This window comes from Akebia trifoliata, chromosome 14, assembly GCF_017979445.1.
Source record: "Akebia trifoliata isolate Shusen 1 chromosome 14, ASM1797944v1, whole genome shotgun sequence".
In the NCBI taxonomy this organism is placed as follows: domain Eukaryota; kingdom Viridiplantae; phylum Streptophyta; class Magnoliopsida; order Ranunculales; family Lardizabalaceae; genus Akebia; species Akebia trifoliata.
This window is the reverse complement of record NC_141388.1, coordinates 33,744,914-33,763,658: the sequence shown is the minus strand read 5'-3', so window position 1 is coordinate 33,763,658 and position 18,745 is coordinate 33,744,914. Positions and strand designations below refer to the sequence as shown.

Here is an 18,745-nt window from a genome sequence, read left to right as displayed (position 1 = left end):
TTCTACCCTTTTTCTTCACTTCACCCCATTATATCCCTAAAATGACTCCTAAACATCTATAAATACTCTCCTCCTTTTCCCAAAAATGGCCCCCAACTTCTCATTACAAAACTTCTCCCCAACACTCTCTCTACTAACAACCATCATCAATTCTCATCAAGTTTACCAACTCTTTCACACAAATCCTCTACAAGTCTCACTAAAACAAAAGAAATCCCTACTCTCTCTAATCACCTCTTCCCATTCTCATACTCTCATATTATACTAAGGACTCAAGAAGACTCAAGCAAGAAGAAGAAAAGAAGAAACAAGATACAAGGTGGGTTTGAAGCACACCCCCCTCTCTTTCTCTAATCTTCTACTATTTCCCTCTTCTAACACCCCCTTCTTCTATTTTATTTTACCCCTTTTGATGATTGGGCCCCAAGGCTAAGGTTCATAAGGGTCATTTCCATTAATGAAATGACCCTATGATCAAGCCGAAAATGAATCCCTACTTAGGGAACATATGCACCCACGTGGCACATTTTTTCACCTTCTTTTAAAAATAAAAAATGATCGAGTTATTTGAGGTTACCGCCACGTGGCGGGGAGGAAAGGGTGCCTAACACCTTCCCTTTTCTCCAACCGAGCCGCTTACCCAAATCTCGAGGTTTGACTACCCCTTATCCATTGTGAGTCACTAAAATGCCAAAAATCTCATCTTTTGGAAAATGTACCCCGGGTGACCATTCACACCCACTTCCAACTTGAATGGTGGCGACTCCAAATCATTGTAGATGTAGTCATCATAATGACGAAATCACGCGTCTACAAGACCCTCACATCCACCAGGTTATATCCTTGAAGCGTACACCACTCCGTGTGGAGATGAGCAACGAAGAGATCACTCTGGCTTGCAAAATGCTACGCGAGACCTTCTATAGAAATTTGTCACCTCATTCTCCATCTAATAACTGTAGGCAATGATCACTTACACCATCCACATTTAATATGGGGACATTACATAGTCCTTGTTGGTCTACTCCAAACCCTATTCTCAATGTATTGAGAAAATGCATCTTACGGCGAGACACCAACTACCAAAATTTCAACAATTTGAAGGAAAGGGTAATCCAAAACAACATATTGTCCATTTCATCGAAATTTGCAAACAACGTCGAAACATATGACGACTTTATGGTGAAACAATTCATTCATTCTTTTCGTGAAAATGCATTCAATTGGTACACTGACTTGGAATCCAACTCGATAGATAGTTGGGATCAACAAGAAAGAATATTCATCGACCACTTCTACAATACCAAAATGATGATAAGTATGGTGGAACTCATTGTTATCAAACAAAAAAAAGATGAACTAGTTATCGAGTATATCAAATGTTGGAGAGATCTATCTCTCAACTGCATGGATCAACTTTATCAATCATCCGCAATTGAGATGTGTATTCAGGGGATACACTGGCAACTTTTATAAATCTTGAAAGGGATTAAGCTACACACTTTTGAAGAGTTAATTACTTGAGTTTACAATATGGAGCAGAATATAGTTGTTCATCAAACTCCACGATAGAATGAGCCTCAAAAACAAAATAAAAATGATGACAAGTCCTTTAGAACCAAAGAAGTTTTGTCCACCACCACCAGTAAATCTGTCAAGATCACAAGTAAGAGAAGAGAAGATCATCAAAAAGTTGATTCAACACAAGTCAAAGGAAAAGTCTAGAAAACTCTCAAAGAGCTTGAGGCGAAAGAATACCCATTTCTAGATGCTAACGTCCCAGGCATCTTTGAAAAACTCATCAAGTTGAAACTCATTGAACTCTCAATGTTTAAATGACTTAAGGTAAAAAGTTGTGACAATGATCCAAGATATTATCGCTACCATTGGGTGATTAGTCACCCAATTGAAAAAATATTTCGTCTTCAAGGGAAAAAATATGAATCTAGAACGTCAAGGAAAAATTGAACTTGACTGTGTAAAAAATGTTGTCACTTCTGTTACATTTAGATTTTTGTGTCTATGACCCTTATCAAGTCTGTTTTGCAACACGGACCCTGTCTTCCCAACTCACAAATGTTTCACCTCCCCCACAATAACCTATTCCATACGATCTGGCATTGAAAAGATTCATCCCACATAGGGGGCATTTCCAAGTTAAGGAAAAATCGTCACACTTCCAACTTCACCTCAATAAGGACATCAATCTCATTCGGCTTAGCTCAAGTTCAAGGATCTCACAGTCATCTTATATTGATAACGAAGGGTAGACAGTTGTCACTTGTCGAAAATGACGCCCTTCACACGTGCCTGCTCCTCCAAATCCAAAGCCAAGAAGAAGTAGACAGTCAAAAGTAGGTTTAGTATCAAAAAAGAAAAATAGGATAATAAAAAAAGACCTTTCGAGTTCCACCTGCAAATCCCGAAGACATTCTTCAACAACCTCCCTGTATGTCAATCACTCTTTTAGAGTTTTTGCCCAAGAAATTCTTTCAAGGATAATACGTAGAAGTCCACATTGTTTCATGCCACCAAGTGGAAGCGAAGGCACTTCTAGTCATGAAGAGCAAAGATTTGAGAAAGATGACATCGCCTCAGAAGTGAATGAAGTCCAATGTTTGGTTTCCTGTAATAATTCAGTCGTTGAATTGTTCTTGCATTTGACTAAGATTCAATGCAACTCCTCTATTACTTGGAAAATATTATCATAGGTAATAAAATTCAACCAAGTCAGTTGAGTTTTATATATTTTTAAAAATTAATTAGTTTTTGATGATTTAAATATTTATTATCTTAAATAAATATGATTTTGTGATGAAACATATTCTAATCAAGGGCTCAAAATGGATCGGGTTCAAGTCAGACATGAGTATATCCATATTCAAGTTTGATCTTCTTATTCGAATCCATATCCGAATTCGATTTGGATCTTATTAGTTAAAGCCGTGGCCAAATCATGTTGATTACAGTAAATCTGGATTTGGATCCGACCCAACCGAATTACTCTATTTGGTTCAAATAATTTTGGATTGTTCAACATTTTTTTATTTTATACTTTTTTTCTTTCTATTTGTTGTATTATTCTTTGTACTATTATAATTTATTTATTTTCTAAGAATTCATTTTATAATAAAATAGTAGATAAAAGATATTTTGAAATGTAAAAATAATAATTTTCAAAGCAATATATCATCCAGATCTAGGCGGATATAGGGATGAATCCGACTCGAGTTAAGGGACTCATATCCGACACATATTTTTCTTCAGATCTACTCCAAGGATCCAAACATACTAATTTGGATTCGGATTCAGATTCAAATCATTCAAATTGTGGATAAAATCCAACCCATTTTATATCCTATTCTAATCATCTTATTTTATTAAAAAATTATAATTATTTAAATAGAAATCTAGATCATAAATAATGCAAAGTGGGTTGAATGATTTATATACTAGATGACTCAGGTGAGTCAACTCGATTTTTGCGATTATAAGACTTCAATTTGATTTTTACTATTAAAGACTTTTACCTGAAGTTATAAATCTCACCCACATAGGTGCGAGTTGTAATTCTTTTAAAAATGAGAGTTAAGGACCTTCTTAGAGTTGTAACTCTATGAAATTAGTGAATCAAACAATCAATTAGAATTTTAAGGTGGGAGTTGTAACTTCCAAACACGTCCTGAGTTAAAGAAGACTGTTAGGCAATTATAGGCAGTAGTCTTTGGGCAGGTAGATGCACCGAAACTAATTTCTTTTTTCTGGAAAAGACTGTTAGGCAGAAACAACGTGGAGTTTGAATTGGTGTAAAAAAAAATTTCTGGAAAGTTACTTTTCTGAAGAAGGTTCTGCGTTCTGGTAAATTGGTTTTACATACAAACCTCTATTCATCTTCTCTTCACAGTTCACATATAGCATCGACAAGATTTAATAATTCGAAGGTATTATTCTTTTTTCCCATTTATTTCCAGAGCGAATTCTTCTATGTTTCTTCGTCTTCTTCTTCTATTTGTTTCTTTATAATCTGAAGAAACCCTAATTTTTCTACAAAATTAGGGTTTTTTCTTTTTGGAATTACTGTAAGTGTGATTGAATTCTATTCCTGTAGGCTTTGATCGGGTATCATATCGGATAATTCAATTGAAACCTTAGTTATTAAAAGATAAAACAAATAAAATCTGAATCTACATCTGTCGTTTGATTACATGAAAGAGGTTCTCATCATTAGTTCTGTACAGTGAAGATGTTTTGGATCGTGGGGGGGTTCTCTAATTAAGTTTTTCATTTCAATTCAGTTTTTCTTTCCTTGAATTTTATGGGTGAATTATTCTCTATATGGAAGCTATTTTTAAAAAAAATTCCTTGAATTTCTGCTGTTTTAGTATTTTCAAAATGGTAGAAATTTCTATGTTGGTGTCTTTGTCACTGCACTTAAAAACATGCTTGTGAGCAAAATAAATGGAGATGAAGCGTTTGACAACACACCATGTTATTTACGTGGAAAACCCTTCAATGCGAAAGAAAAAATCACTGATGCTACCACTATTTCGAGTAAGGTGCCCCATTACTATAAAATAGGAATGTTGTCTATGTGGCATGCTTTAATTGGAGCTTAAAATGATTCCGACTTTGAAGCGGCAGCCCGCTTAAAATTTTTGAAAGCAACCCTCCTCATTACAAGACACATGGTATTTTGAATTTATTTCACGCCCCTACATTTCCACCAAAATTTGAAATACCTCTTTGGAAATGCTACGTGTAATTGAATGGAGAGGGTTCCTTCAAAATTTTGAAACGGGCTGCCCACTTAAAAAAAATTCCGTTTAAAGCACTGCTCCTAACCAAGTCACACACGCAGCCCACAGTTCTTATTCTCCAATCAAAATGTGCCTCGTAGACACCATTCATATCTATAAGAATGGGATGTTGTACTGGATCGTGACTTGATTTTTATATTCCGTAATTAGTAAATGTTCAATCATTCTTTTCCAAATATGTGCAAACAATCTTGGAGAAAAACATATTACATGTGTGCATATGAAATGTCAAATTGTGATTTCATCTATGTTATTGATTGCTATTTTTTCAGTTATCGGGAAATGAAAGAGAGGAACACCACTTCCAAGCTCAAACAAATTTTGGCAAATTGTGCATCCCAGGTTAGTCGATGATTTTCAACCAACTTAAGTTCAATCCTATGTCCCTTTAAATTGAGTTTAGAACACGTCACTTTTTGTATGTGCTTTTGAAGATTTAAACACTTGAAATACTTGCCTTGGTTAAGGTTCCTTGATACATTGAAATGCATTGGGTGCCATAGCTAATTCAATAGTCCTATTAGTATGTGTACAAGCTCATAATGAGAGATGCGATCTTCTCACAAAGATAATGAATTTTTTTTGTGTGGCTATACTACCTAGAAAGTACTAGTAGTCTAAAAAACCTCAATTAATGAGACCATAAGCCTTTGTGATGTCAATATTGCAAACCGACCCTTAGGATATTCTTCACTCTCCAAGAATCAATGCAATCATTAGCAACATGGACCCATTGAAACTATTCCTGCCTCTAACAAAGGTTCCTTGCTCAAGAGAGATGATGGAAGGAAACAACAAAAAGTACTAGTAATGAGGGTCTTCACTATGATCTTCTACATGTTCTGTAATTCTAATGAGTTACAAGAATCCCAATATGCTTTTGGGAGTTACGGAGATGAAGGTGGTGTTGGTACAAGAATCCCAATATGCTTCATTATGACAATCTTGGACCACATTAATGAACTCTTCACCAATAACGTCCCAATTGTGCTTAAAGAAACCTTAAAATAGCTATTTGGGCCTAGGTCTTCATCACCGTCGAAACCCCTAATAGTTAAGTCAGTGGGATCTCCTGCTATTCAATAGGTTTCTCGGTTCAATTGCTCCTTAGAGGTGATTTCTAACAAAGTCAATACCATTAAATGACACTATGAACTATTCTGACTCCAAATATAATGTTCGAAATCTTGTTGGCTCTTCTCTTGGCATTGAGTCCTTACTTATGTAGGCTATTCATATATGGAGTCATACGTTTGACTTAGTGATTAGTGCATCCTTAATATTTAACTGCTGATGGATAGATCTATTAGAGATTTGGGAGTTTGTACACTTCAAACCCAGCTTTTACGCAATAGCTAGGGATTTGATTGGGTGCTAGTGCAAAACAAATGCACCCCATTAATCTCGTTTTGCCTGGATCTTGCTAGAGCACTTCAGCTGTCTTGTACCTGAAGTTTGTGCTGCAGCTTGTCTTGATAAGAGTGATGTAAATCAGCAATTTTGTATGTTGAAAATTTTCTTTAACTAAGGGCACACATTAAAGTGCAATAAGTATACCTTGGGAATAAGCATCTTGAGGTATTTTTGATAATAAAAAAAAAAGAATTTTTTGAGGTCATTTTTGGTTCATAAATGAATTTCCTAGGTGTATTTATTGCACTTTAATGTGTGCCCTTAGGGCATGAAAGAATGACTCGTGGAAAAAACACATGAGCCTAATCATTTAAATACAAAACCAATGGTTGATATTTATCCTCGAGATAAGTATCTCCGAGATGTGTGTTATGGAGATATGAATATATCTTGGTAGTTGGATTTTGTGTTTACACGGTCAGGATCATGTGTTTTCTCCTGAGTCAATTCTTCATTAGTCAACAGATCCCAACCTATATTTATATATTTTTTTGTGTCATTTTGTCTGCATTTTTTACTTCAGCATCATAAGTACCAAGTTCTGCTGGCAAAAGTGATTTGCATTTCTTCACTTCTAATTATAATACCAATGCAGGCAAAAGATTACGGTAGTTGTGTTGCAGCAAAGGTTCCGGAAGTTGAACATGATATGTGTTTGAAGGAGTTTCTTGCACTAAAAACATGCATGCAGAATGTGGTATTATATTTTGATACAGACCATAGTTTAATATTTCTCAGAAAAAGAACATCGAAGCATCTTTCTTTTCTATTTTAGTTGCATTGTTAACAATTTTCTATGCTGCTTAATAGCTCAGGGGAAGGGCTTAATATTGAAATCTTCTTTCTCAATTTACCAAGGTTCACATAATTCCAGAAGGTATCGCATTCTTCAATTGATAAAGAACTTATTCTCGTTTATCTTGAATCGAAAGCTTTCATGTATTCCCTGTTTCACTTATTTGCATTTCTTTTCTATGGCCTTGAAGCTCATAAACAGGATTTAAGATTGACTACAATAGTATTCTTCTTTCAACACGAAATACAAGAAGACTAGATATGTTCGGAAAAGCATCAAACGCCCAACCTAGTGTTGGTTTGATTGGATCTGGCGCACTGTCTCATGTTTATATTCAACACCCACCCCTACGATGTAGCATTCCTGGATTGAGAGGACTGTTTATGATGATGGAAACAAATTACTACTCTCCCCTACATCTGATCAGGTAAACTTACCAAAACGGTGCACTATTTCAAATTAATTCTGGAAACGGATAATTTACCATTTTCAGAAATAAGTTTTTTTAACCAAAACGGTAAAAAATAAAATGAGCTGTATTCTTTAAAATTTGTACCCAAAATACAAATTAATTACCCTTCTTTTAATTTGTATTCAATTTACATTTAGACCCTCCTATCTTTATTATATAATAGAGTTGGGTTTTGATAAATGTGAAGGGTAAAAATGTAAAAAGGTAGAAGAAATAAAAAAGGAGCATTTTTGGTATGAAAAATGTAGAAATTACTGTTCATTTTATGTTTTACCGTTTTGGTAAAAAAGGTATTTCCAAAAACGGTAAATTATCATTTTCAGAATTAATTTTAATAGTGCACCGTTTGGGAATTATTCGGTTTTCATTCTCTGTTTTGGTAATTTGCTCTAAAGGTTAAGCTAAACATTACTAAGTCCAACATGTGTGAGGGTTTTATAGGTTTTCGCATGGAAAACTGCTCCACTTGCTTCACATACTGGCCCTACAATTGATTCAATAGATGAAGGACCCGTGCTTTCTATTCGGTATTCTCTAGATGAAAAGGTCATAGCCATTCAAAGATCAGATCATGAGATTCAGTTCAGAAATAGAGAAACTGGGGAGGCCTTCATTCAAAGGTGTAAGCCTGAATCTGAGAGCATACTGGGATTTTTCTGGACAGATTACCCAACTTGTGACGTTATATTTGTCAAGACTAGGTATGTGCTAAAAAGCTTCTAATCTCTGGAGTTGTTTATGTGAAGTTTTAATATTAAAAGGATTTTTTTGAAGGTGTTGTTACATCTTATAACATTTAACAGGAAGTCCCCCTCACCCTTCTTTTTGGATCTGTAAGCAAAAATAGTGTATCGGATCTATGTTATCAGGTTTGCTAACATGGTAGCAAACCACAAACTGGTTCAAGGTTCAGTTCGTTGTGGGTTCATAAAAGAAACGAACCTAACGGTCATTTTGGTGAATTTTAGAGATGCACCCATGGTTTGGTCAATATTAGAGATAACCCTTACTTTAGAAATCCCAAGATTTTGTCAATTTTAGAGATACTCCTTCGTTTTTAAACTGAGGATATGCCCCCTTGACCTGAGTCTTATTCTTTGATTTGATCAATATTTGGTCTCTTTGTCTCTCTCTCAATCAATCAATCCATTCATTATGTCATTGCATTGATGTTAAGTTGATGCACCATTATTTCATTGCATTGATGTTAAGTTGATGCACAGTGGACTGGACTTGTTTTCTTATGAACGTGAGCTGAAAGCACTCCGTCTGGTGGAGACAAAGAAATTAAATGTGAGCTGGTATGTTTACACACATGAAAGTCGGATGGCTCTTCTTGCTTCCGGAATGCAGTGCAAAATTTTCTCTGGATTTCAGGTACAGCTACTAGCTTCAACTTGAAATAAGGTTTCTAAGATTTTGTTATATCCTTTTTTATCAAGACTCAGCTGTAATAGTTACTATTTTCTCAGTATCCTATAGTATTATCCACATTAACTCGTGATTGAACGTGCAAGAGGACTAAGCATTTGAACTGATATCAGCCAGCGGGTCCAAAAGGAATCCATCAATAAATTGGCTGTATCCTTTTTTCCATATTTCTTTTTTTATTTAGTGGATTTATAGAGAGAGGAACAAAATGAGCAGCTTGGAGGATAGAATCACTAGATACAAAGGCATGACTTCACCTCCTTTTTTTTCTCTCATATTCACATAACTTATGGTGTAAGGAGATAGTTAGCTTTAGAAGAATTGTAGAATTGTCAAGTCTCTAATTAAGAGCTTGGCAGATATATATAATAATAAAAAAAAGGTGAATGAACATATATGCCCTTACATAGGTGAATAGACATAAATGTCCTTACACAGAAATAACATAGAAATAACAAAATTAGACTACTACTATCTCTTATTTTCCAATAGCTTTCTATTTTCTTGGGTAAGTGATGCAGGATGATGCAAACTTAACCTAAGATGATGTTTTTTTTATTTTTATAGATAGATGGGAATAACTACCAAGAACAATAAAATTCATAAAATAAACTAATCCTACCAAAGATTATCAAAGAAAATCTAATAAGCAATTAAAATGATTCCTAAGCTAAGTTACAATCTTATAGGGCTACTCCCAAATATTAAAATGAGGATCCTAAGGAAGATAGGACTTCCCAACTAACTTAGGGTCTTAATCTAAATACCTGTGAAGGTTTTCTTAAGCCCAATCAAGAAAATGTTTTCAGCTCAGAGGAGTTTAATTGGCTATTGTGGAGGTTTCAACAATCCCAATGACTATTTGTTAAAAGACTAAATGTATATGTTTGCAATTAGAGATATGTTGTAATAAGGTTAAAGGGTTGATATGGGTCTGTATTTTGTGGAGTAGGAATAGGAAGGTGGGTTAGGGTTTATTGATGATTGAATTGGGATTTCGAAGGAGTTTGGCTAAGAAAATGGTGGCTATGAATTTCTGGTTGGTAAGTTCTACTGACAAAAAAATCAATAAAAGAAAAAATTGGAGAAGATGATCAAGGAGAGTGAGAAGCTGAAGATAAATGATTATTACCTAGGAATCACACCAAGAAAAGTAATCCTACCTTGGATCACACCAAGAAGATCCATGGTTTCGTACCACACATCCAATATCTGGAAAAACTTGTAAATTTTAGTCAATCTCTCATCGTATTAAAAATCTAGAATAATTTTCTTTACAACCGTTTATATAATTCAAAACCCTAATTAAAGCACGGCCATCCAATTAGCATGTCAAGATCTAATGTCTGCGAATAAAACTTAAATATAACAAAATAAAAAATACCTTCCATGTCCCATTCCCGTGACTTTATCTCCTTTGAATTTTCAGCCTATGAAAATTTACTAGAAGACATGATTATTTATTTTCCCTCAAACATTTGTACTATAACCATGGACTGAGAAAACATAAAAAAGAAGCATAAATACTAACCTTAATCACAAAAAAAGGCCCTCCTAAATATAAAACTAAATAAACATGCAATCTAACTAATAACTCAATGGAAAGGCCCATGATCTCAGAAGTACTTGTCAGTAAGTTTTTTATTTCTCTAGTTTCCAATGAGAAACACTAGGTGATAGAACCATTTTGTAGTGTGCTATATTGATTTTTACCACTTTTTTTTCTTGAAAACATTGTAGAAAAAGCACAGTTATTTGGCATCACCACCCATGATATAATGTGGAAAATAGCAGTTGATTCATTGATTTTGGCGGCATATTTAACCTCATGTGTGTTGATTACAACTTTGATAAATATTTAGTTTGTCCAATGCAGATAGTTTTTATTCTTTTCTAAGTTACAGCATAATACAAATGTGATTCATTTCACATGTCCTTTTACTAGTTTAAACTCAATCATTATTATTTTTTTCTATTTCAGTTTTCATCTGGAGGAATCATTCGCTTGCCACGGTTTGAGATGGCAATGGCCAAAGCTGAGGCAAACGAGAAACCTGTCCTAGCTATAGAAGATGTGCATATTGTTACAATGTAGACTTTTCTGTTGAGTTTCTTTAGCTGATAAAATTCCATTTTGCCAAATTCAATTTCAAGTGTTTTAATTTTGTAATATAACATATTGAAAGTGTTCTTATAAATTATTTGTGAATATTCACAGCTATGGTAGAATATACTGCTTGCAAGTTGATAGGGTTGCGATGTTGCTCCACTTGTACAGGTTTTACCGTGACGCTGTTATACAACAGGTAAATTTGTGCTCAAATTTTTATGTCGTCCATTTGGTCTGATCCTTTCCAAATTTCACAGAATCTTCTAGTCGATTGCACTGAATAGATATCAATAATGATACGATTGTTGGGCACAAAACAGCACACATAGGGTTGTTCACTATAATAGCAAACTCTTTCTTTTATAATGGCTCGTTTATAAAAAATGAAAATGACTAAGCTGAAACTTGAAATTTGAGCCATCTAGTTGTGGATCATTCAATCTTAATTGTTCCACCAATTAAGAGGTGAAATCATGGGATTTATATCTACTTTTATATTGTATCACAACTGATGAATGTCATGATTAATTCCTTCATCTCATAGCCCAGAGTATCCGATGAAGCCCTCCCCCTTAGTGGCCCTATCTCATGGGTCACCTCCATCATAGGGGGATAAAGGATTGACTTGTCTCAGGCCTCTAGAACTTTTAAAGAAACTTACTGGATTTCTATTAACCCAAATAGAGAGACGGGGAAGACATATGCTTCGTCATCCGAGAAATCTATTTCTCCCCAAAGTCCTGAACCCCATGCACCTCATTAAATACCTATGAAAATCCCAATTGATATAGCATAAGCATCTCAATTCATAGAAGACAAGGGTTCTATATCTTGATCTTTTCAATTTCAGTTATCTTGGAAATGGAAATTCCATGTAAATATTTCATTTTATCACCACTTGAAGTATTGTAAGATTTTTGAAATTTGTTAAAAATATTGTGGAAATTAAGGAATGTTGCATTGAAATTTAAGAAATTGATTAAAAAAAAGAAGCATGAAATACACTCATAGGTCATCGTACTTAAATAAAAACCATGATGGTGTCTTCTTCGAAGGGAATGAGCATTCTATGCAGGATGTTATCTTCTCTCTCTTGGATTTTTATTCTTTTTATTGGTGTAAGCTGTTTAAGGCATTTAGAGGCTTTTCTTTGGGGATTTTCTAGTTAGATGGAAAGGGTTTGTAATCTCTTTGGCTTGTAGTTCTTGTTCCTTATTTTCTTCTATTTGAGTGGTCTTCTCGACTGCCCTTCTTTTATTCTTGGATTTTAATGAAATTTTACGTATAGATGGGATTCATTAAAAGAAGGACCTGAGTTCAAATCCCGCCAGAATCTAGTTACTGAACTCATTAAAAAAAATTTATATTTACACTTTTTCGAAAAATTCCCTGCTTTTGTCACATCTGAAAATTGTTCTGTTTATTTGTTCTTACATTCTTGTATTTGCCTATCTGTTTGGGGAACACTTCCAATAAAAAAACATTTTGTACAGGAATTAGTTGGCCTGATTAATTACTCTCAGAAACATATATTTGATCATCTTAGTGCAATTTCAAGACAATGGCGTTGTTTTGGAATAATTTTCTGCCAGCGTACATTTTGCTTCATATTGTGATGTTGATTTCCATTTCAGGGTTCATTACCAATGTATTCAAGCAACATTGCAGTCAGTGTGATTGATAATGTACTTCTTGTTCATCAAGTGGATGCAAAAGTTGTTATATTGTACGACATATTTTCAGATTCTCGAGCACCAATATCTGCTCCCCTTCCTCTTCTACTGAGGGGTTTGCCCAGGGCTAATGCTTCCTCCTCTCGAACGAGTGGCAAAGATATGGTCCCTACAGAGACAAATGAAATGAGTGATCATGACGGAATCATCTATGGAGATGGCTGGGCTTTCCTCATTCCTGACCTTATATGTGATACCACCCATGGTAATTTATGGAGGATTCATTTGGACCTAGAGGTGAGTTACGGTCCTTATTTTGTGTGGTGTTGAGTGTATATTTTCCTCCATTCTCGGGTGTGCCATACCCCAGTTAAGCCCCGCCCTGTTATATTCATACTTCTCCCCTTGTCCAACAGGTCGGTCTTTTGGAGTAGTTGGTTGGTTAACATAGTGTGAGAACGCTAGGTTTATATGAGTCATGGTCGATTCTTTCCACCCTTACTCCAGAAGTGTTGAGTGTATATTTTCCTCCTCTTTCGGGTGTGTCATACCCCAGTTAAGCTCCGTGACCCTCTTATATTCATAGTTCTCCCCCTCTCCAACAGATTGATCCTTTGGAGTAGTTGGTTGGTTAACAAATGGCTTATTTAGATGTAATATGTGATTCTTGTAAGCATGACTTTCTCCTGCCTCCAGGCTATTGCTGCCAGTAGTTCCGAAGTGCCTTCCGTTCTTGAATTCTTGCAGCGGCGCAAGTTGGAATCCAATAAGGTACCATTTTTAATATTTGTGTACTATTTCCACTTCACCCGTGTCTGATTTAAAGGTGTCTAGTGCGGAGATTCTTAATTATAAAACCCTTCACCGATGTTGTCTACTTGATTTGCATTTCAGGCTAAACAATTGAGCTTGGCAATCATGCGCACCCTAATTCTAGAGCGACGACCTATAGCCATGGTTTCTAGGGCAATAGATGTACTTGTTAATTCTTACTCTCGGTCAATGAAAATGGCTATGTCTCTTCACGGAAGATCAGTGGGAGATCAGAAGACCGTGGCTGATGAACCTCGACAATCTGTGACTGGAGACATCAATAGTGAATCTATTGATCCTACAAAAGTTTCTACATTTAATAGATCATCAACTTGTTCTGATTGTGAAGAGAATGTAAACCTAGAACTACATGCTGGAAATTCTGGTGAGATTGAGCAGTCATCCCTACAGTCTCAATCTCAAACACTGGACTCTGATGTTTCTGAGTCTCAGGAGTCTCAAGTTACTTCCGCAGCAATTTCACCTGATGAGATGTATAGTTTTGTCTTTGCTCTTGTTGAGGACGAGATGGTTGGAGACCCTTCTTACTTAGTTGCTATCATTGTTGAGTACTTTCGCAGGTAATACAATTTAATATTTTCTTTCCATCAATGTGTAACTTCTATCTAGTCTAGAAGAATGTGAGGAACACAATGCGATGACACTAATGTGCGATATCTTTCCTCATAAGTTATATAAGATCTCGTTGCATATCGAAATTTCAACTTTAATTTTTTAGATTGCAAGTTAGGGCATAAAATGGGTTGGATTTTAATCGAAATCCAAATTTAGCAGGCTTAGGTCCTTTGATTAGATTCGAATAAAAAAATGGATCTGATATGGTTTGTTGTCCCACGATCCAAGTCGGATCAGGGTCGGATACGGATCTATCCATATATCCATATAAATCCGAATTATATATTCCTTTGAAAATTGTATTTTTTAGGTTTTTCAAAATACCCTTTTGTACTACTTTATTATAACATTAATTCTTATAAAATAAAAGGATTATGATGGTAAAATAGAATCGTATAGCAATTAACAAACAAGTACAGAACAAAAAATGTTGAACTATCTGGAATTATCTGACCGATCCAACCCAAATCAAGCAATTTGGTCGGGGTGGATCCGGATTAAAATCAAAATGGTTCGGATATGGTTTGTCTAGTAGGATCCAAGGCGGATGGCAATCTGGATATGGGTATACTCAGATCCGAACTAAATCCAACCCATTTTAAACCCTACAGTGCAAGTGCAGCCATCATTCTGTTTTGGTTTTCAATGAAATAATTTGTTTCTATCATTGCAGTTCTGGGTCAGAAAAAATTAAAGTACATCCGAATCTGAATGTGATGACCACACAACTTCTAGCCCGCAGTGAACGATATGCGGAACTTGGGTTGTTCATTGTAAACAAGGTTTGTTTATGAACTCTTTTTAAGTGTTTATGGTTTGGGAATGATGGAACACATGGTGCTTTGGATGAGGAATGGAATTGCATATGTTCATCTTCTATCACTTTGAGCCAGACTACTTGCTAGGGTTTGTGGAAATGTTTTTGGGAAAATAAGCTTATTTCGGTTTTTATTTTTTATTTTTTTGCTGCATGCAGATACTAGAGCCCTCAAAAGAAGTTGCATTGCAACTCTTAGAGTCTGGTCGTCAGAATTTCCAAACAAGAAAGTTGGGTATGGAAATGCTAAGGCAGCTCTCCTTGCATCATGACTATGTTTTGCTACTCGTACAAGATGGCTATTATCTTGAGGCTTTACGTTATGCAAGGAAGAATAAGGTGATCTTTATGGACATTCTCCTTTTGGAAAAATGATGCGTTTTTTTTTACCTTGTGTTTAGTAACATTTATATTTGCGGGAGTTTAAAGGTTAATTTAAATTTTAATTCCGGTTATCAGCACTAGATTTCATCCAGAACATCATTGCCGAGCTTCTCATAGTTGCTAATTCGGAACATATAGATGTAGGGATAATATTCACCATACTGCTGCTATAATCATAAGGGTTGGATTACAATTGTGGTGAATACTCAATTTGAGTTGAAAGTGGTCCTATACTCCTATCTTCCAAGGCTCTTTGCCCTAGTCTTGTAAGAAATGGAATGACAACCTTTCTTGCTAGTTTAGATGTTTAGCTTCCTGTTAGCTTTTTTCTTTTTATGAGTAAACATTCTTTATTGAAGGGGGCGGTCGAGACAACCTAAAACCCCAGAGAGAGAACAACAAAAGAAAACAAAGAGAGAGAAGAGCAATCAAGATCTACTCATACAATTACAATCCCAATCCCACCTCCCCAAGAGATCCTCAAAAAAGACCCCCTTTGCTTCAATGAACACCTAGCTCCAATTTTTCACACAATCTCCCAGAGTTATTTTGTTGACGTTTTCACTTCTTCACAATTTTTTGGATGGGTGAATTTTCACATCTTTACAATCAATCTAGCTACTCAGCTGCATTCACTGTTAGTATTTGGTAGTATGATCAGGATGTAAATGGATCGGATCAGGTCCGAAATCCAATCTGTTCCAATCTGATAACTTCGGGTCTGGGTCGATGATTCAGATTCCAATAAGGATCCGGTTCAATAAGGTTCCAATCTGATATCTTATTGGATTGGATCTGGATTGATCATCTCCCGAGCCAATAAAGGGTTGGGATCCGTTGACTCCTAAGAATGACTCCTGAAAAAAACACATGATCCAACCCTTTAAACACAAAATCCAATGGTTGAGATTTATGAGTATCTTGATAACACAAATCTCAGATATACTTATCTCGAGAATAAATTTCAACCATTGGATTTTGCATTTAAAGGGTTGGGATCATGTGTTTTTTTTCATGAGTCATTCTTAGGAGTCGATGGATCCTGACCCTCCGATAAAATGTTAGAAATTATATAAATTATGCTATATACTTACATGAAGTTTATTTAGATTTTGTGCATCGAATCGGGTTTGGCCCAATCCGATTGTTATTGGATCGGTTTGGATCTTAATAGAGTTTTGATAAAAATCCAATCCTTAAGAACCCGATCCATTGACAGCCCTCCGACACCTGTCTTAACTTTTTGTTTTTGGAGGAGGAGGGAGCATGAGGTTAGTATTAAATCTTAGCTTTTAGCTTTAGGGCTAGTTCTATGCTTCACAAGCGAAATCTTGTTTGCCATGGCCATCTGCTAGCATGATTTTTTAGCAGTCCCTGTGCATTTGGAAATTGAGACCACTTCAATTTTTTGGATACCTCTCTCAACTCCTATTGTAAGTCCTTTAAGGATTCCCATTAGGTCATGAAGGAGAGTAGTCTTAGGCACACATTCACCTGCATCATCGAACAATAGTTTTCCACTACGGTCCCAAAGAATATCTCTATCGAATTGAGTATCATTTCATGAGGCTTTAGTTATGTGAATTTGCATTTGGTGCCTTCAATGATCATATAGAGGCGAGAACAGTTGATGCAATTAAATGTTTGTAAGAAACTCTCCGATTTCTTTCAATCAATGTATTATAGTGGCACAACTAGCTTCATGATAAGAACTGACACAATCTTTCCCGGAAAAATGCTCCATGATCACTTTTATAGATAGCTACGAAGTCTAGCTAGGCCTTATCCCACAGCACCGCACCCAAATAAGACCTCAGTGCTTGGCGCTCAATGACTCAGTATTTTTTGGATAAATTGGTGATATTAGGCTCACCCCTTTGCCAAATGCAATACTAGGTTTACCCCCCCCCCCCCCCCTTGACTGTAAGTCAACATTGCTTTTTCTTGATGATTTAACAGTGAAATTTTGATTTTGATTTTTTTTCTTCCAAATTTTGATTCATTAATTTGAGTATTTAGAGGAGCATTTAATATATACATATATAGGGTCGGGATCCGTAGACAACGTGTCTTGTCTTATATCGGCAAAAAGTTTTGGAATGGGCTGGTTTTTTGTGAGGATGATCTCTATGGTGAGGGGATCATCCATGCAAAAAAAATCAGCCCATTCTGAAATTGCTAGCCCCAGTTTACAAGTTAAAGAATTGTGGACCTCTTTTCATAGGGTTGGAAGTTTTAGAATCAGCTGATTTCACCATAGAGATCATCCTCAATTGTCAACCTTGACTTACAGTCAAGGAGGGATTTTGAAAAACATATTATTTACTGTGATGTTTATAGGGATTTTGAAGCTCAAAAAACTAACAGAAAAGTTGGTGGCATTGCAGGTCACTACAATCCGGCCGTCATTATTTCTCGAAGCTGCATTTGCTTCCAAAGACCCCCAACATCTAGCATCAGTTTTAAGGTTCTTCTCTGATTTTATTCCTGGCTTTAAGAATACGGCAGATCACACTGCATATTGCCGTATTCTAAATGAGATGAACTCATCCATAGCTGCTTAAGGCATATGTTTCTTAGGAAAGATTACAATATCAGAGGATGCAAAAAAAAGCCTTAAATCGTGAAACTCTTATGCTGTTCTTTACCCTAGAAAAGAAAAGAAAAGGAGAACTGAAATCACTTCAACAGCGTTGCTTTGTCGAGATCATGTTCTACTATCGGTAGTTATGCATTTTGATGGTCGGCTGATACCACTTGCAACCTTTTAAACAGCAATCACAATTGAATGCCATAAAGTCTCCTTGTTTGCTCAGGTCTCTTGTTAGATAAACTATAATTTGGTAGGTAGAAGCCATTTGAAGTATTCTATAACTGGTGATATACGTGACAAAAATCTGTGATTTTTTTTTTTTTTACATAATCGCATTTAAATCATGATTTTATTATTATTATTATTATTAAATCGTGAAGTTTTCTAAAAATTGACAACTTACTTAGTTAACCCCAACTTGGTCACTATGGTGACATAGAAGTCCTTAGTTGCTTCATAGAAATGCTAGTTACCTTGAAATTTTAATTTTATGGGAAATCTTGATTCATCATAGATCTTTCTTATGGGTTGTGGGGTCGACCCCTAAGAAAGAAATGTGATTAATAGATGCTCATTCATGAAATCTTATTTTATATGGATTACAAACAACTAAGTCTGAATTAACATCACGACCAAAGAATGGATCCAAAGTAACATGAATTCTTCGGAAAATTTGGTTATAAATCTATTTTCTATTTTCTAATAGAAAATAATTAAATTTTAATAGTTCAAACAACTGTTTTTAATATAATAATAAGATTTTGAGACTCAGCATATACTATTTCACCTT

General features: G+C 35.4%; 1 protein-coding gene across 1 annotated transcript; it reads left to right on the top strand.

The window, feature by feature from the left end:
• The first annotated feature begins 3,764 nt into the window (after positions 1–3,764).
• LOC147386877 (C18orf8) lies at positions 3,765–18,228 on the top strand. The gene is given in 16 exon segments (XM_086422717.1): positions 3,765–3,941; positions 5,090–5,159; positions 6,826–6,927; positions 7,041–7,107; positions 7,217–7,404; positions 7,407–7,453; positions 7,940–8,199; positions 8,722–8,875; positions 10,911–11,020; positions 11,148–11,235; positions 12,674–13,009; positions 13,409–13,483; positions 13,607–14,106; positions 14,835–14,943; positions 15,138–15,317; positions 17,750–18,228. Coding segments are annotated over 12 exon segments (2,154 nt in total). The 5' UTR covers positions 3,765–3,941; positions 5,090–5,159; positions 6,826–6,927; positions 7,041–7,107; positions 7,217–7,286; the 3' UTR covers positions 17,927–18,228.
• Positions 18,229–18,745: the final 517 nt, after the last annotated feature.